At 40.1% G+C, this 20,055-nt stretch overlaps 1 protein-coding gene across 1 annotated transcript in view; it reads right to left on the bottom strand.

Annotated features, from left to right (window-relative positions):
* LOC139737669 (intermembrane lipid transfer protein VPS13B-like) overlaps window positions 1-20,002 on the bottom strand; it is a 66,541-nt gene extending 46,539 nt beyond the window's left edge. Inside the window, exons 1-17 of the mRNA XM_071648345.1 lie at window positions 19,958-20,002; window positions 16,923-17,907; window positions 15,831-16,039; window positions 14,934-15,152; window positions 13,913-14,147; window positions 12,125-12,319; window positions 10,264-10,421; window positions 9,544-9,720; window positions 8,493-8,620; window positions 7,336-7,514; window positions 6,853-6,969; window positions 6,403-6,573; window positions 4,995-5,183; window positions 4,353-4,519; window positions 2,571-2,808; window positions 1,355-1,578; window positions 447-864 (exon numbers count right to left, since the gene is read on the bottom strand). Coding sequence (XP_071504446.1) covers window positions 447-864; window positions 1,355-1,578; window positions 2,571-2,808; window positions 4,353-4,519; window positions 4,995-5,183; window positions 6,403-6,573; window positions 6,853-6,969; window positions 7,336-7,514; window positions 8,493-8,620; window positions 9,544-9,720; window positions 10,264-10,421; window positions 12,125-12,319; window positions 13,913-14,147; window positions 14,934-15,152; window positions 15,831-16,039; window positions 16,923-17,868 — 3,970 coding nt within the window. The 5' untranslated portion in view covers window positions 17,869-17,907; window positions 19,958-20,002. The remainder of the gene's footprint in view (window positions 1-446; window positions 865-1,354; window positions 1,579-2,570; window positions 2,809-4,352; window positions 4,520-4,994; window positions 5,184-6,402; window positions 6,574-6,852; window positions 6,970-7,335; window positions 7,515-8,492; window positions 8,621-9,543; window positions 9,721-10,263; window positions 10,422-12,124; window positions 12,320-13,912; window positions 14,148-14,933; window positions 15,153-15,830; window positions 16,040-16,922; window positions 17,908-19,957) is intronic.
* Window positions 20,003-20,055: the final 53 nt, after the last annotated feature.

The raw sequence follows: 20,055 nt of genomic DNA, 5'->3' as shown, positions 1-20,055 counted from the left end.
CTACTGTGATAGTGGAAATTTTCACACAAGGACTGCTAATTTTTCAGGATTGGCCAGGTGAGATGAATTCATGTGTTTAAAAATTCAAAGACAGTCATGACAATTGAGCAAGCACTTCAAATAGCTCACAGCTGCCACAGCAGTTAAGGGCTTTGGTAGCACATGCTATGGTAAAAGGTAACTGGTCTGCATTATGACAGCAAATTCACTAATACTACAGGACTAGTGAACATACAGAAAACTACAAGTATCATAACATTTATACCCCAACCTTGAAGTCAATGGTCCAAAATGATATCACACACCACTACGACAAGCAAAAAATTAATGTGTTTTTATTTCAAAATAGTTTCCAAATGGAATATTGAAGAAACTGATTGCCAGATTCCAATTTTCGTCAGTCAGAGTTCCTACTATCATTTCTTGCTTTCCCTATGACACCTTACCAAGTTCATCCTGAGCCATTCCGGTCTTCTGTTTCTTCCCGTACAGGACCAGCGAGAGTTTGTGCAGCGTCCACTGTACCCAGACGGACGTCTTCACCCCGCCCCCCTCTCTCTCCCTGCCCGCCGGTCCGTCCCCATCCTGGCGGCTGGAGTGTAGGGTGGCACTCTGGACCGACTCACTCTCCATCTCTAAGGTGCTGTCCGGCTGCCCCGAGGAAGCCTGGCTGCTGGCTGCCGGGGGGTGGGGCACGGATTTGGACGGGGAAGGTGGGGTCAGTGCGAAGTCCCCGCCCTGCTTGGGGCTGGATGGCTGTGAGGGAGGGTGGGTTGGGGTTTGCAGCTCCACCAACCAGAAGGCTTGGAGAAGTTTGGTCTGCCTCGATGTGAAGGAGTGGAGGAGAGTGGACAGCAGAGTGACCTGAAGAATTAAAAGTTCACAGGAATGGGAGAAAACAGAACACAATGATTGAACACACCGTCAAAAAACAAGAAAATCTACAGATTAAATGCTATGAATACATACGGGTTTGAAGTTACATTTCAAGTATAAGCTAACATGCATGAAGAGAGGTATATAGGTAAACAGAAATTAGGTAGATAGATGGATAGATAGATAGATAGAAAGATATATAGATAGATAGATGATATAGACGGACATATACTTAGATAGATGTATGGATAGATAAAAACACACATACATTGATAGTGAGCGGGATATCAATATACAATTGTGCAGATTCGAAATTACTTCAGTCTGACCTACAGAAATAAAAATAGATCAATATGCACTCTTAAAAAAAAGGTATGATTATGTCAATCATATGAAGTAAAAGTGAATACATTATTGTAATAAAACATATATTTTTGGGCAAGGTGTCACAGGAATGGGTGCATATGGTCTAAGATACCTGGCTGCAGGAGCACTTGATGACCACTGATGGCATATCGGTGTGTATGCCCAGCCCCAGGGTGGGCTGGTGGTCAGCTGCACATGAGGGAGGCTGCTGGTCGACGGTCAGAGCCAGAGTTGTGGAGACAGCCATGGGCTTCAGCATGTAGTGGACATGGTGACCAGGGTGGACGGTGTAGATTGACAGGTTGGCTGCCTTGATGGTCCATGGGAATTTCTCACCTGACAGGACAAGAACAAATTGGGAAGTAAAACTTTCATAACAAAAAGAATGATGAAAACAGTAATTGAGATACTCAGATAATTATTATCATTATCATTATTATTATTTTTTTTTTTTGTAGAATGAAGCATGGCACTGGAATAATAACTTGGTGCCTAGCTTGAAAGCAAGTAAAAAAGAAGAAAGAAAGCATCTGTGAAAAGACAGTCTTGTTTTCTTAGATTTATCCCCATCCCCCCCCCCCCTCAAAAAAAAAAAAAAAATTCTCCCACATGAATATTTGTAAAGTATCATCCTGCTTTATGAGACTATGCAAACCACTGCCTATGTTTTTGCATCAGTTTGAAGAATACAGAAGTATTTTGAAGAACTTTGCACCCATTGATGAATTGCACCATGCATTGTTATAATACTTCCCAAATAGCCCCCCCCCCCAATAGGGACAGAAATGTAAGTGTAAATCTCATGGTACTGCCTCATTACATGTTCCCCCTCCCCCCTCCTCCCCCCCCCATAAAGAACACTGACAACAAACAAACAAACAAACAAACAAACAAACATATGGAATGGGCCACACACTGTTTAACTGCCTCATTTCCCATAGTATGGTGAAATGTTCTACAAATGTCATGATCTCATGTTTGCTTTTATGCTACCTACCTCTCCAGAAGCAGAACTGGGCCCTGTTTCATAAAGCTGATCGTAAAGTTACGAACAACTTACGAGCGACTGGTGATCAGTTCTGATGTGCCATACTTATCAGAATTTCCATAATTCAGCACAAGAACTGATCACCAGTCGCTCGTAAGTCACTCGTAACTTTACGAGCAGCTTTATGAAACACCCCCCATAAGGCATGTGAAACATATTATGACCTCTGAAGTTTACAATGCATCAATGATAGCTCTCACTCCTACAGGACATGACACAAGGGAAAAACTAAAATCTAATCATTATATCTTGTTCCACCAAAGTACTTTGTAACAGGTACCTAGTTCCTGTGGGAGATCCATTCTAGTGAGCGGAATGTCTTTGGCCGGGTCGACCGCTTTGTGACCAGAGCTGTGGACAGACAGGCAAGGCACACAGATCACTAAAACGGACTGGCCATCTGACCTCTGACCCGGATTGGCCAAACCAATGATGCATTGTGGGATGGTAGTGGTAGGTGACTGAATGTTGTCCATGTGCTCGGTGGGGCAGGCAATGATACAGGGTTCAATGTCAACCTAGATGAAAAAAGAATAGAAGCGACAAACCGAAATAAAGGCAGTGTTTTGGATTGTTGCTGTTTTGTTTTTTCCTGGGTTTTACAAAATGAATGGGGGAGGTCAAAAATAAATTTAGTTATAATCATTCCTTACACTTCCTATATGTTTCACTTTCATAAGCAACACATTACATGCTGTACAACAAAAATAGAATTCTCTGTCCTGAATGTTCAGTTATTCTAGGTCAGTCCAAGCATGGACCTACTACAGATATGGACTATGAACGGAGGTCTTTCTTTGATCCAATGTTCACCACTGCCACCTGAATATGTGCATCTTAATGAGTACATTCAGACGTTTGGACAATGACGATTGTGTAATCGTGCATCGTCACTGTCAAAAGAACTGTTTCCCTCATTTCGGTCCTATTTGGCTGAGGTGCCTTTTCAGACTCAACTGCCTTTGAATAAACACCAATGATGGGGAGCAGCAAACCTCAAACAAGGACAAATTTTGTGTCACAAAATTGGTAATTACTGAAGCGGACACTTGCGGCCATGTATGTAATGCCCCTGAATGGCGAGACAAGCATGTCCTTTACTGTTCCTTTCCATGTTTACTCTGAAACAATGTGCGACAAATGGGGAAAAATAGATTACAAAGCATAGTCAGCCTGTCTAATTATTTGCTTTTTCTTGTAAAGTACCTGTATTTCGTAAATGAAATTGCTTTAGCGATGATTTCGTAATATACACTACAACTGCACATGCATTTCTCTTGATTTAAGAGAGTTATTATCTTCTGCGCATGTAGTTTTTAGATTTCTCAAAGCGCCGTCTTGTTTTTATCCAGGCTGGCTGTCGGTGGACAACACTGGATCAGAGCTGGAAAGCATGTTCAAAATGTTTTTGTGACACTTTTGACAGAAACAGGTGCACGAATTAATTAACGAGCGATGAATGTCCATGTGTAGTAGGTCCATGGTCCAAGTATCCTCAGAGGATAAGAAAGTAATTGTACTCAGTATTGAAAAGGTGTTTGTTTATGTGTGTACCTGGTATGTGTGTGTCTGTGGCTGTGGGTGTGCTGTTGAAGGTAATTCTACCCCACAGCACATTTCATACAGACAGGCATTTTCTATAAACGTTTGTGAGGTTTATTGATCTTGGTTCTGCTTCAGTAAGAGCTGAGATTTGTAGCTAATTTTCAAATGGGACATAATTAAATATTCACCAGTGTTGCATACATACCAAGTCACAAATGAAGATGTCACATTTAAGTCAATTCCCTTGCTGAGACAAAGAAGAGTTGTCAGCCTACATATGTAATATTGAAATAAATTAACACTTTTCAAACTATTCAGCATTATGAACAACCCGACTGTTGTAAAAAGAACTGCAAAGTGGATTAAAAAATATATATATATGTCATCAATGTATTTGTGATGTATATTGTTCATGTTATCAGAATACATTAAAGATTAAGTTGCCTTTAAAATTAGTCTCAATCCCACACATAATGACAAACTATCATAAAATAGAGCTGAGAGGTTTCTACTATACCTGAAACACAAGATCTCTGAGTCTGACTATAAGGTCAATGACTGGGAAAGCTTGACTGCTAGCTTCAGTTGCCTCGGCTTCAGTGTCCTCATTCAGTGGAGTTGCTGTCACAGACTTTTGCCTGCTGAACCTAGAACCATTCTTTGGTGCCTTAGGTATCCCTGAGCCTAAATGATAACAAAATGACAAAATTAAATGCAACAGAACAATGCAGAAAACTTTGTGAAAATGATAACAATGATACTGAGTTTCGGGCTTTCATTCTTCCAAAATAAAGTCATTGCCATAAGCCTGTGTTTGCCCTGTTTGGGTAGTCCCAATAAAAATATCAAGGAAAAACTCCTCCATGAACCCTTTCTGTACCAGAGAGTGAATGTGACAAAGTTGGGTCTATCAGGTTTGTCCTAAATCTATTCTTATTAACCATAAGTATCCAAACATACAGTGTATTGATGTCTACTCATAACTTGGCATTTCATCATATTTCATCTCTCTGTGGTTCCAATACAACATCTTCAGCTGATTTTAGTGTATTGAAATAATGTATAATTATTCCACAGAAATTTAAGGACTGATAATCATTAACCAAATTAATGGCACTTCACATGCATTTAGCTTGAATGCAATTTCTGATGAACTTGCCTTGAGATGAAGACCGCTTGTATGGCACCTTGATTCCTGTTGGTTCGTTCCTGTGTGAGCTATGAGTGGCATTCTTTGGAGGACTGGCCAACACCTTCCTGGCTGGCTGGTAGAGCAGCCATGTGTAGAGGGCTGGGTCGAGACACAACGCCGTTCCTTCCAACTTCACTAACACACATCCAAGAGAACCTGGATGGGAATAGACAAGGGTTGGGGGAGGGGAGGGGGATAAGAGAAAAATTATTTTCTTTTCATTATCTGATGAGAGAATGAGAGTGACTTTACTGGAAATAGTCATGGTAAGAACAATCTATCCTATTATTCATCATAGACATTGCATCAAACAAATTCTCCTGTAACATTTTACACCTGGGGTAAATGGAAAGACAATTAGCTTACACAAATGACTTCATTTTGGTGTATACATACTTTGTATCATGGTGTACGTATACTCATACAGGACAATGATAATATCTATAGAAATGGTTACTGCACCAAACCTGTCTACAATGACCACATGTTTATAATGACCACATCTTATGTTTCCCTTGAGCAGTAACTGAAGACAGAATCTTATACAATGTTAAAGCATCAAACCTGTGTATAATGACCGCATCTTATGTTTCCCTTGAGCAGTCACTGCAGATAGAATCTATTCTTATCACACTGGCTACTGTATCAAACCTGTCTGTAATGACCACATCTTATGTTTCCCCAGAGTGGTCACTGTAGGAGTGTTTGACTACATTGAATTCAATGTTTTTATCAATTACACACAAACAAGCCCCTCTAACAGCACACACACACACACACACACACACACACACACACAAGCATTAACACCCCATGATAACCTCCAATGCCACGTTACACACCAAGCAATTACCAGAACATTTTCTTGAGTGCACACTTTGATCACCGTACATATACTATAAACACCATATATTTCGTGAGGATTTTATTTACATGAATTTAACCAGTCGGGAGCTATTTGCAAATTGAACAACATTTGAAAATATGAACTCTGATCTTGATATGAATGCCATGTGCATGCAAACATTTCTCTGTTCATTACTTTACTTCCCAATCGCAAGTTTTACCACTAGCAAACTGTCGGGAATTCATGATACTGTAAAATGAGGAATGTTCACGTGCATTTTAATTTCGCGAATTTCGCGAGAGCCAAGATTCGCGAAATTAAAATGCATGTGAAAGTTCTTGTCTACATTATACTGTATGCATTGAAGGTTAGAGGCAACTTGTGAAAATTTCATGTCACGAAAATATCATGTTTTACAGTATGTGAAAATTAGACTCACTAAAAATATGGTGTATCAACTAGGCTATGTGCATGTACAATGTTCTAGCACTGGTCAAAGAGATCTGTTGAATGTCTTCAAGCACCCACCTGCTTTGCTGTCTTTCTGTGGGAGCTGAACTGTAAATGTTAAAAGACTTGTATCGCTGCTCCTGGAGCTCATACCACTGGTGTTGGTTGGCGGGTGTGTCATACTGGTTGTCAGGTGTAGCTTGTCTGTCTGCAGTGGTCCCTGGAATACTGGAGTTGGTACAGCATCACCTAGTGAACACAACACACGCAGTGAAATCAACAAAGATACCTCATGTCAAGAATGCATAAAAAACCCGTACATCACAATTTGAGTGATACTCATGCAATGAAATGTTCTCCTCTCACACTTTCTACTTGTCTCAAAAGTGCAAAAAGAAAACTAGTCATGGCAAAATTAGGAACAGATCATATGAAAACTTTTTTTTTAAATCAATATCTATTTCTTGCATACAGTTTTCATGCAAGATGCACATGTTCTAAAAGTATCAGATTTCATAGGCTACTCACCAGGAGTTCTCAGTGAAAGTTGAAACTGGCCAATGCTACCTGTCACAGCTTTGACATCATCATTAGTGGCATATCTCATCTCCAGACTGGACAAGGAGACTAAGACACCAGCTTGTCCTTGACAAACAGAAAAACAGAAGGAACTGAGGAACAGAAGGTCCTAGAGCCAGGGATCAAGAGAATAATCATCCTTGATGACTACACAATGAAATATTTTCCAAAGTTTTGCATCATTTGTTTCCCTTCCTTTCATGAAAAAGGTGAACCATCTTTCTTTTTTAATATTTGGCATCAAGAATTTCATTCGTATTCCCTACTAAAGCAGAAAGAACATTAGAAATTTTGAAATCTCTGGCGTCATAAATTATGCTGAAATAAGCTGTCCATGCAAATAAATGAACACAAAAATCCTGGGGAATGACGTGAGGAAGAAGTAGACATTCAACACCCATTCCTCTGCAAGCCTGTTTTCATCTCTCATACCTGGGTTTGAATATACATCCTCCATCAAGCTAGTCTCCTGCAGCCAGGCATTTGTGCAATTTCTACCCATCCAGCTTTTCTGTATAGCCAACAGAAGCAGCAGTTGAGCCTTGGTCAAGTCTAGCCCCACAGCAGGAACTTCAAGCATCATTTCTGACTTCACTAAACTTGGATCAGTCCTGTGGAAAGTCAGTCAAGTCAAAAACATGCATTGAAAAGACAGAAGCACACCTGTACATGCAACATTATTATTATACAGAAATTTCAAACTTTGCACAAAGGAAGCTTCTGCGTAAACACAGATAAAGGTTTTACTGATTGGCATATGTGTTCATTTGAGATTTACTATATGAACATAACTGGTCATGGACATCTCTACAGCTGTATTTGAGAGATAATGTACCTTAGGTTTGTTCTGAATGGTTGAATAGACATGTTATGTATGTTAACAGTAGACTACTACAGTGACAAAAACTTGCACAAAATGAATGAAGGTTGTGCATTTCAAAAAGTCAGACAAGGACAAAGGCATTCCAAATGACTTTCTATTGCTTTTGTTTAACCAAAAACAAAACAAAAAGACGATACTATGCCTTCAAAACTTACGGTATAAAGGTTTTTGCTGTCAAAACATAACATGTATGCATTTTATTTCATGCATGCTTACATTGTACTGTGAAAGAAATGCCAAATTTTTCCAAAACTGTTTTGATTTACTTGATTTGATTAATTCACTGTACAGCACTGCTTAACAATTATACCAATTTTTAGCAATAGCGTTACTATTTTCTGAAACTTTTCTGCTGTTCACGCCATTTTCCAGAAAACAATCATTTAGCATTGATGCCTTGAACAGCATGCACCTTCTCTCTCATAATACCAAACAAATGTAGGGCACAGTGTGTGTTATTTCTCAAACTTCTGGGCAGAAGATGCAACTTTTGTAAAACCCAAAGCACGTTTTTTACACCTAATTAAAAACCCTAATGATGAACACACAGAAGGTTTCATTTTCATTAACCCTCTAGGTGCCACATTATTTCCTGTCCATACGAATGCATGTATGTGAAATTTGTAGACATTTCACTCATTAGCATAGAAAGGGTTAATCACGGTTGGTGTTGGTGAATTTTAAACTTGGAGAAAAGACTACTAACCAGTACATCTGCATACACAGAGACTTGGAGAGACCGGCGAAGCTGAAGGGCTGGAGCAGGGGATGGTAGGGAGGTGCGGGGCCAGTGGGGGTAGGGTCTGTGGTCAGACCGACCTGTAGACCAAACACCTAGGAGGGAACAAAAGAAGACTTTGTGTCAAATCATGAATGAGCCAGCCAAATTCGCTTGCATGTCACAATCACAACGTTGCTACTGTCATGCTCATTCAATGTCTTCTATGAATGGCTTGCTTTCTGATAAGAGAGTATTACATACAATGTCTTTCTGCAATGAATTTCCTTTGATAACAGGTTTTAATTACCCCTGTGTTTGAGGACGTCCATTTAGTTGGCATGTATGTGTAGTATGTCTTTTGACTCAAATTGCAACAATAACTGAGACACAGCCTACATGCACAAAATTAATGGCATCTTGACTCTACTACTGAGTACTCTCCACATACCACTTGTGGATATAGTTCCATTTTTTCTCTCTCCTGAAAACATTACCAAGACCTTCATGAACTGGAAGAGTCAATAATAATAATATGCAATCTTAAAAAATGTCACTGTTAGCCTTTACTGAATTCCAAAACTAATCAACTTAAGCAATCATAATAGTGGGTAATTAAGGTTTAACGTGATTTTTTTTTCAAGTATAATCTGTTGATTCAGCATATCTCACTATGCATTACTATGTATACCATAATAATAATATCCTGTCATTTAAAAATAAAACATGCATATTCTATATGCATTTTCTACTATTCTACATATTCTATATGCATTTTCTACTATTTTCAAGGTGTTTCAAAGGCCACTTTGATATTCTAATCAATGACTGCTATCAAATTGAAATAGGGAGTGGATTTTGCTGAAAAACAGATAATCTTGACAATGCATCTCCAGAGATTTTGAAAAAAAAAAAAACAGAATTAGACCCTGCATATTTTCAAACTCCTGCAGAGCACGCAATTTTGGATAACGGTACAATTTTACAGTTTACAGTATTTCATTAATTCAATGATTCAAAATATTTCTGCATAGAATACCTTCAGACTGGTGTGAGAGTAGCAGTAGTGCATAAGGGCACTGCTGGGATGTAGGACCTTGCTTGCTGCTTTCACCAGAACTCTGGCATACATTGGCACGGTCACTTGAAAGTCTGACCTCTGGCATGTGACTTTCACAACAGGGGTGTCAGTAGGTGGGACTACAGGAAATCTCTCCTACAGAATCAGATGGAACAACAGGGTACATGGAATAAAGTAATTTGTGATATGAAATCACACATGCACGTTTAACTGGTAAAACAGGTAATTATGACATAGATCTGCATTATACAGACAAGTAATGAATTAGAGAAAAGATAAAAACAGTTCATTGACAAGAACAAGCACAGATCTCAGCTCTCAAAATCCTTGACACTGATTAAGGTTTACACACATACACGGCTTTCAAAACTGTTATGTGCTTGGTCTTCTTCAGTCATGCAGCCAGGTCTTTCAATCAAATTGATGAAATTAATGATAAAGAAACTAAATGAATGTTGCATCCTGCAAACCCACTAAGCACTCCTTGAAAAATCTTAATGTCTTTACAATTCTTTGTGCTGTCAAAAGAGGTAGGTTATGGTGAAAAAAAAAAATTAGATTAGCCATTCAAACTGTTAAAAAAAAAGGACAAAATGTCACAGAACGAGAAATGACTCAAACTGTTTAAAAAAAATGTTACAGAACGAGAAATGCAAATTGGGTAATTTAGTTGCATACCTCAGAAGTCCCGGTGGGGTCATACGGACCATGCTCGGCGATGTGTACTCTGACCTCTAACCCTAATACTGCTAAGTGGGTGTGTCTCAGTGGAACAAACTCCTCCAATCCAGAGACTTGCTCCTGGGTTGGGACAGGCCGTGTCTCATCAATTATTTCTGTGGTAGTAAGAAAATCACGATATCAACTAGTAGATCTGTTAAATCACCAATTTTCAGGGTCAGATGATAACAACAGCAAAATGCACACACACACACACACACACACACACACACACACACACACAAAAATAGCAACAACCAGAAATGTCACAATGGCGACTGGTATGCCTCCGCCATAATGCATGGTTCTCTTACTAGGTCTATAGTACAATGTCTTGACAATGTGTGATGACAGTTTAACATAATTGGCAAAAAATTAAAATGACAGATTTGTCACAAATGTGCTGAATGTTCACTTTCCTTGAACAAGGTTTATTTGGATGAATGGCTAATTCGTCAAAGAGCGCAGGTCTTTGGGGATTTGAGGATTTTTACTTGACTTTTGACCCTTTTACAAATTTATGCATTGAGTAATTTTCAAAGTATGGAGAAATACTGTAATTTCAGTATTAAATGGCAAAATATTAGCACCTAAACCTGGTCTTTGACCCTTGACCTGTGACCTTATGACCCTAAAGTTCCCAAGAGAATCACTGTCATGGAGAACATGCATATATATGTACCAAGTTTCATGATGATACCTTGAATCACTTTCAAGATATGGAGGAAAAAGTGAAAGCTAGCGCTTTCACTTGACCTTTGACCTCTTGGCAAGAAACTTCCCACAGAATCTCTATTGGGTAATATTAATACATGTATATATCAAGTTTCAAGAAAAATCCTGCAGGCATTGCATAAATATGAGGGAAATAATGACATTTAGAGGAGTTGACCCCTGATCTTTGACCCATGACCCCCAAATTCCCTAAATAATCACTGCCAGTCAGTGCATGCATATATACTAAGTTCCATGAAGATATCTTGAACCATTTCCAAGATATGGAGAAAAACCTGAAATTTCAGCATTTTGACTTGACCCTTAATCTTTGACCTTTGACCTCATAACCCGAAGCTCTCTCTGGAGAATCTTTCCTTTGTAGCACATGTATAAACTAAGTTTCAAGAAAATACTTTCAGACATTGCATGGCTATGGGGAAATAGTGAGATTTTGAGCATTTGACCTTGACCTTTTGACCATTTGACCTTGACCTTTTGACCATTGACCTTGAGCATGTTCATTTAAAAGTTGATAGGCACAACTTTGCCCACTCATACATATACATGCCAAGTTTCATTAGGATACCTTAAACCGTTTTTTTAGTTACGCTGTCCACAAAATTGATTATGGACGCATGGACAACCCGAAAACATAATACCTCCAGCACCACTTCGTGGCGGAGGCATAACAAGCAAATACGGTAAATCTGATTATTTGGTACCCTGGTTACTGGAGACTTAGAAGTAAACTATGTAAACTTGCTCTGCAGACATCATCTATCATTCATCCTTGTCACAAGTAAACTCTTGATTCATACTCAGTCCATCAAAGAAATTCAAATAAAGGCATTATACTTAGGATCCCCCAGTTTCTCAGCTTCTCACAGTTTTCCACATAACTCCAATGCCCTAATCATTACTGCGTCAAAGCAAAACACTGCCTCATTCCATTTAAGACAATCTTGGTACACCCTGATTAAGCCACAGAGAGATCCATAGGGCCGGATCAAGACTTCCCCATCCAATGTTTGTACACAGACAGGCAATAGATGCATGGAACACTTACAACAGTAAAGTTGAATGGGTCATTCTACAAACCAACCTGGCTTTGGAGTGCTGTACGGCTCGTAGTCATGGTTACCGCCATAGTATGTTACTTGCTGAATGCGATACACAAGAGAGCTGTTCAGCGTAATGGAGGCTGGAGCGATGACGAACCGTTTCCACGACGTTTCCTTAGCGTTGAAGATGGGATCAGTGTCACTGTGATGGGAGGAGCGACTCGAGCTGTCGTTACCTGCAAAGAATGAGACATGATATACAAAATGCACTTGACGTGTGCCTTTGAACAGTCAAATTGACTCAACTGCACATCGTCGGCCTCATGCCAAAAGGGCCTTAACACCATACAGTTTGTACACTATTAGTGCCCTTTTGGCATGAGGCCGACGACATTATAACACACCACTTAAAACTTCCAAGTTTTGACGACTGTAGACTTACAAGGCCGTGAAATGTTTCCTAGATGATGTCAAATAAAGAACAAATAGTATTTGTGTCCTGTCGACCTTGGCAAAAGCAGTAATCCTGAGATTGAAAAGATCCATGCAAAGCAAGAGAGAGAGGTTCCACTTTGTTAGCTTATTAAAACACTGTGTGGTCCACTCAATGAAGTACAATTGTACCATCATAGCTCACATTGATGTGTCATAATATTACTTTATATTTTATTAGAGGTCTCACATTGATCTCTTGAAGCTTACAATAACTGTCACTGATCTCCCCTTCCAATGTCTACACCCATTGTAGCTGTCTCGCTCAGAGAACTGTCTCAGTAAAGACACGGTAGTGTGAGGATACCAAGCAATGGGAAAGCTGGCTTGACTCTGATATATTCGGGAATACCCGTAACGAACTGTGTACAGCTTTAACCCTAACTAGGCCGGGGGGGGGGGGGGGGCCTCCGAGGCCCCCCCCCTCGACGTTCCGCGCGATGTAGCGCAATCGCAAAAAGCTATCGCCGCGACGTTTCATGACTTTTTTCTTTCGAGTCTCCCGCATCTTTTGACACCAAATTTGCGACGCCCAGGCGCGCGGTTCCGAAGTTACGCATAAATATGTACATGCATGTCAGACCAAAAATTGCTCAAAAACGTTAATTCGTGTACAATTTCAATGCAAACTGTGCTTACTGGCAAATTTCATAAAAGCATGATTATTTTGGTGTTTTATTGATTAAAATCAATGAATAACATATTTTTTTGTTTGGAGCGATGTCGCGGACAAATTTCATCGATAAAACAATGAAAAACATAAAGTCGAAAAAACAAAGCAATACATAAGAAATTAAAAAAAACAATAAAATACTTAAGAATTTTTTCTGATATCACAATTTTTTTTCATCATCATGCATAAATTAGCATAATTTAGCATAAATGATGATTTTTTTGAAAAATTAACTTCATGATATTTTAGATTACATCATAGGCAATGTGTGTGCCAATTTTCGTCGCGATCGCGCGGTCGACGGCCGAGATCTGGAGGGGGGGCCTGGGAGGCCCCCCCCGGCTCTATCAACTACTTAAATAGCCCGGCCTAGTTAGGGTTAACACTGATCACTACGTAATTTGTATACACACACACACAGCCACAGAATCTCAACTGGAGTCAAACGTTACCAATGAGCACATCCTTTGATGCACATATTCGCTGACAGGCAATTCTATGTTTGTAGGCCTGCACTAAGTCATGGTTTTTGAATGCACCCCAGTGGAGAGCGAATGACGATTTGTTCAATCAGGTCAACCATTCTTTCCCCACACTACCGGGTCTTTAACTTCACTCCATAGAGTGGATGATAGAGCGACTTCAAGCACTCTTCTCTCCTTACCATCTGGCCCTCTGAGCTTCTCATATGTAAAGAGGTAGTCCATCCACAGAGCACCAAACCTGGCAACGGCTCCTGTCTCAGTGTACACATTCTGGTGGTGTTCCCCGTCCAGGATGTAGATGGTCTTCTGGTGGTTGTTCTCCGGACTGCTCCCGTCAAACAGCGACTGGGACATGAAGTTTTCCCGCTTGTCCCGGTAGTCCCTATCACCGCACGTGATGTAACAATCTCGATCCTACATTACCAGAGAGACACAGGAATTTATAACTTTAAGGTAGCAATTTGCAGTTCACAGGTGCAATAACAATGTGCCATTGATTCATATTCAGTTTCAGCAAGAGCATATGTTTTCTTTGACATATTCTGCCCTTTTCTGCTGTTTTTATGGCCCAATCGGATAAGGCATGTACAATTTTGAATGAACCGGACTAGAGAGAAGTAACTGCATTACATTTGCATGGATATTCAGCCCTCAACTTCATCTTCAGTCATTCATTTTTGCCACAATAACTTTGCCCTCATACTGATCAGTTCTCACACATGCTCATCACTCCTCATACTAATCAAGCTACAGAAAATATGTTTCATTCCAATTCCATTCAAGTCCATGTTACCTTCCAAGTTATATGCAGTTGATTAAATGCACATGTACATGGGTACATCTACAAATCTATAAATAACTATACACTAGATGATTGAAAAAAAAAGTCTTGGTTAACATAGTCTTGTAAATGAAGAGACCTCAAGAACTTCTGCATATTTTTCAGGAAAAGATGGACACAAACTTAATTAATCAATATGGAACATAAACTATTTGTTATTTATTTTAAGTTGATAATGTAGGTAGCAATTTAGAAATAATCAATACATTTTTGGATCATCTAAAAAAAACAACAACACCATTTTGTGAAAAAGCAAGAAGAGAAAGAAAGACGTACAAAAATCTCAGTGCCCACTTCGATTAATTATTATGAAATTTCAAAAGGCCCTTGAATCTAACATCTAACAGTAACTACTGTACCTCTGGGATTCTTGCATTAGAGCCATGATCATCAACTCCACAGGGGCAAGACCCAATGCCGGACAGGCTGACCTGACTTATTCCCAGCTGCGCTGCAAAGAACGGTTCCCCTTTCATCAAGACGTCGATGGCGACGCCTCCCAATTCCAGGAGCAAGGTGCGCTGGAAGCTCAGCTTGGGTCTAGTGTACAGACTCTGTTCACCACTCGGGTTTGTTGTCTACACGGGGAAATGGTGAGGGGACTATCGTCAGTTGGGAAATGTAAAAGGCATTGAGGTGAAAATCTTCTCTATAGTATGATGAAGTTGATTTGAATGAATCTATTAAAACCTAGCAAACAAACCAACAACAGCTTCATTGTAATCAAAGTAAAGGATGATAAAGTTGTATTTCCAGAACAGTGGATTGGTCACAGTCATACATGCAAATTAAATGAGATGATATTCTGACCTCTATAATTACACAATTTACAAGAGATGTGACATATTGTACAACCAGCTCTTGTAAACAATGGGTTAATACTAAGAATACTTGAATAATGTCATCCCTTGGTGTTATACAAAATGAAAATACTGATGTATTCTTGGTAATCAATAGAGATATGCTAGTTGTATGTACATGCTAAACATATTTAACTACTGAATCTGACTACCAATGAAGTCTTTCAGCTTACTGAGAACACGCACAATATTAATAACAATTTATGTCCATGAGAACACAACAGAAAATATTTTGGCAGAAAAATGAGCCAGATTTTATTGCTGCAGTGTTTGTTTCAACCTGTCCTATTAACAGTCAATCGTTTCAAAGTACTGCAAGGTTTGATGTTCGGGCCATGCCGAAAGGGAATTATTTCAAATAGATAACTGTGCAAGTACAGCATGTATGTCGATTACCTTGAATTCAAGTGAAGCCCTGTTACAGTAGAACCCCACAGACAGGATGGGGTCCCTACGTTTCTGGAGTCTCCCGCCCCCGTACAAGTTGGCTGGGCGCGTCACGTTCTCCTCCTCGTCCTCATACGTCAGGATTTCGGGCACCAGGGACCACGCCCAGGTCATCCAGCCGTTGGATGGGTCCAGATTGGCAGGGGCTTCCTCAGAATCTGCTGACATTTTTTGGGGGAGGGGGTGGATTTTTGAAGGAGTAACAATTGCATTGAAGAATCTTCCTAAAAAAATCAATTTTGCCCTGCAGGGGAAAGAAAACCAAGGGGGGCTTCATAAGGAGCAGAGGTAGATTAATATTTATATCTAACTGTTGACCTGCTTTTAATCCTATCCCTCTAAATGAATACTAATGCATGTCAGTATATGGAGTACAATCAGAATGCAGTGATGGGTAATATGAGTTGTAAACACACACACATACACACACAAAATGTGAGTTTATACCACTACACACTTATTGTGGTATGTCGATAAGATTAAGACTTTAAATTACAGTTTCGAACTTTATTACAATGTACAAATGTGGAATTACATACTGTACCAATCAAGAGATGCATCAAATGCTGAACTGCACACTCAACATTTAATGTTAACTGACCAGGCTTTTCTTTACTTCCATGTACCCAGCCCAAGTATGTACTTTTGTACCAGTATACAAACTTTGTATATTTACCCCATTTTGACATCCTGGCACATGATCTCTCACTATATGTCCCATATTACACAACTCAAAAACACCAATCTTGCTAACAATTAGCAGAATGCAATGTATTTCACATGGCTGCCAAAACACTGGTGTCATTTTATAGTTTGACTGTAAATTGTGACTCTTGGTCTTGTGTACTATTTTGAAGACCATGCATTTTACTGCATTTCCAGGGAACACTACCACAATCAAGCGTATATACGGTTACTGGGAATTGTAGTGTGCAGGTCATAGTAGCACAGCACGTGTCAGTAACAAGATGGAGGGGACAAGGAAGTAAGAAAAATCAGGAACTGTGGCAGACTACTTAATGTTTGCTACATCCTACAAACCATCAGTAGGAGCCGGTGCTGTTCCACCAGTCATCTGGTCCTGCTCCTGGCTCACTTCTCCTTGATCCTGCTTCTCATCATCAGACTGTTGTATGGTCCCATAGTAGAGGGCCAGGACTAGCTCAAGAACCCTGAGGAACATGGGAAGCTGCGTGTCCGACAGGGACATCTCGAGCTCCTCGCAGTGCGTGCTGACTTTGACAATACCGACACGCTTGGCATTCAAGCTGTTGTACGTCAGGTGCACGCGCGTGCTCACCGCACAGCGAAAGACAACTGGCTCCTGGTAGACTTCGATCTTTCCGCTGGCACTACGCTTGTCCAGACAGACAGTGATGTCAGAGAAATTGCAGACGCGTCGGAGAACCAGCTCAGGCAGAGAGAGCTCAAGGAAAGCCGTCTCCCAGTTGCTATTTGTGGCAAAGGTTTCAATGGACTGCACGTTGATGGACAGCACGATATCGTCCTCCACATATTTGAGGATAAGGTTCTTGACGGACACCCTGACATTGTGTAGCATTCGGTTCATGAGAGATGTCACGTAACCGGGAGAGAGGCTCGCGTCCTGGACGGCTTCCTTGGGTTTGGGCTTGGATTCCCCTTTGCTCTTGCTGGTGCTCACACTCGACTTGGAGCTAACGCTCTCACCGTCGTCCATCCCCGCATCTTTGAGCTTCAAGGTACATTCAATGGTGTTGATGCTGATTTCAACTGGCTCGTAGCCAATCTTTGTCCAGGGGACATGAATCCGGAGCTCATGAATGATGCCACTGACAAACGTAAGGGGAAGGTTCAGGTCCCGCTCCAAGGCATCCAACCTGAGCTCCAGATTGTTCAGCACCAGGTCCCCTCCCCATAGCGATAGCTGCAAGTCTTCTGGTTTCAGATTCTTGATGTACTTGTCCACATACCCAAGAAGGAAGGGAGAGATGTATGACTCCAACATGTTGACCTCTACTGTCGCTGTATACTATCAACTATTAATCTGTGTGGAGGAAGAAGAAAATCACACAATAACTCAGTTTTTCTGTTAATTACGCTTCATGCTCAAATGGAAGGATCTTGCAATTGGAAAAGATTTTCCCAGTATCTTGCAGTACCTCAAATTTTCATTTGAAAGTTGTATTTTTATTAGGCACTGACATTGCACATTTTGTTGTTGTTGTTGTTGTTGTTGTTGTTGTTATTATTATTATTCATTGAAATTGAACTTTGTGTTAAAATTAAACTAAGCAACCTAACTCTGGCATAATTACAGTACACAGTAAAGAGTACTAAAGTTTGGATTCTGCATGATACATAATACATTATTGGTACAGATCTTAGACAATGGAATGTACTGCACTCTGCTACTGGGCTGGGATTGAAATCATGAAAGTGAGACATCTCTTCAGGCACTATTTTCATGCATTGCACTTTCGTTTTTTTTTTCTTGAATCAATTCAAAGAGAAATTCATTTTCAGTTATGAAAACACAAGGGGAATATCACAAACAGTCATGCCTGCTGGCTCTTCCTAAATCCCTCTAACTTCTAGGATCCATTATGTACAGCTCGAAGGATTCTGAATTTCCACAGGTTATTTCGTCACTTTTTGTTATGAATGAACAAGTACACAATTACTACACTCGGCAGTCTTCTTCTTACCACATGCCATCCATTAGATTAGAACTAACTTTAAACACAATACACTTGTCTTCGCTGGACCAAAATATTGGAATTCTTTAGCCTATTCTCTTCAACAAACCACAAGCCTCAAAACATTCAAATACAAATTAAAACTAGATTCTAAGTCTTCTGAGTAAATATGTTATATGTTACGATGTAACTAGCCTTTATAATCCTATACCAAATATCTGGACACTTTTACCCTATATCTAAGGTAATCTTATATCAACTTTTACATGGTATATTATTCATGTGGAATTCCTATTCATTTTAATTCCACTGTTTATTTTTTCCCTTTCTTTCTTTCTTTTTCTTCCCCCTCTCTCCCTCATATCCCCGCAGCACCCCTTCCTCTTCGGTTCTCACTTTATTTCCTCTATTTCTCTCGTTCTCTGAGCTCTCCCTCTCTTTCTCATTCAGGTTTACTACCTTTAAGATGTAAATACGTACAAGTTATGTAAATATGTTTCAGGAGTCTGTATATATATATTCTAAATTACTCTGTACATAATTATGAATACCCGGTATTAAATTACTCGTCATGGTGTCAGACCTACAAATTTTACAAGCTATGCAGTACCGGTATGCTTTTTTTTAATTTTAGTTGGGTCACCCCTAGCCCCGGAGACCGCGCCGCCAGGCGCGGTCCTGGCGGCTTCCCCGCAGTTTCGCTTATGTTAGTTCCCAAGTATTCTGTGCGCTTGTGCAAGTGATTGTGAATTCTGTGAACATCGGTGAGCTGCTTATAAGACATCATTTTGTGCATCACAAGCAATGAAATGCATCAAACAGTCGCCGATGATAGTTATTTAGGTTTCATCGACCCATGTAAGTATTCCTAGTAGTTTCTGTTGAAAAATTAAGGAAATATAGCGCCGCAAAGGCACCCGTTTGTTCAACATGAAGATCTTTTATGGGAGCACGGCGCAGCCGCCACACTGCGTGTGGCGGCTGTCGCAGTTAGGTCACCCCATTTCCGTTTGTATACATAACTTCATAACTTTCCATACTCTATATTCTGTCAATTCCAGCTGATATATTACTGTAATATTATGTGTCAATATGTAAACAACAATGCAATGTAAAAATGGAAATGAAACGATTAAATTCAATTCAATCAGGCCGAGACCTTCTGCTGCACAGGATACGTGGCTCTACTGGCTGGGAGCTGGGGACTGCACTGTACCTACGGACCTTCGATCCCCACGCATTGCCGAGGTGAACCTGTTGTCTTGCTTGCCTCTAGCCTGGTTTTATCTGAGCTCCTCATATCATTTGAAGAGGTCTAGGTCGAAGCAGAGTCTCACTACCGACAGGGTGCATTTTACTTGCAAAACAGAAAGTTGAGAAAAACGTTTTCAAACTCACAAACAGGAACATGATCACTGATCACACCGGTGGTAGTCCACGTACGTAAACACTTATTCATCTAGGCTGTAGTGAAGTCGTTTTTAGCAAAACTATCG

The sequence above is a fragment of the Diadema antillarum genome, unplaced genomic scaffold, assembly GCF_040938485.1.
Source record: "Diadema antillarum isolate AM-2024a unplaced genomic scaffold, OU_Dant_1.0 seq00000698_RagTag, whole genome shotgun sequence".
NCBI lineage: Eukaryota > Metazoa > Echinodermata > Echinoidea > Diadematoida > Diadematidae > Diadema > Diadema antillarum.
Note: the sequence above shows the minus strand (reverse complement) of the source record. Positions and strands in the feature narration are given on the sequence as shown.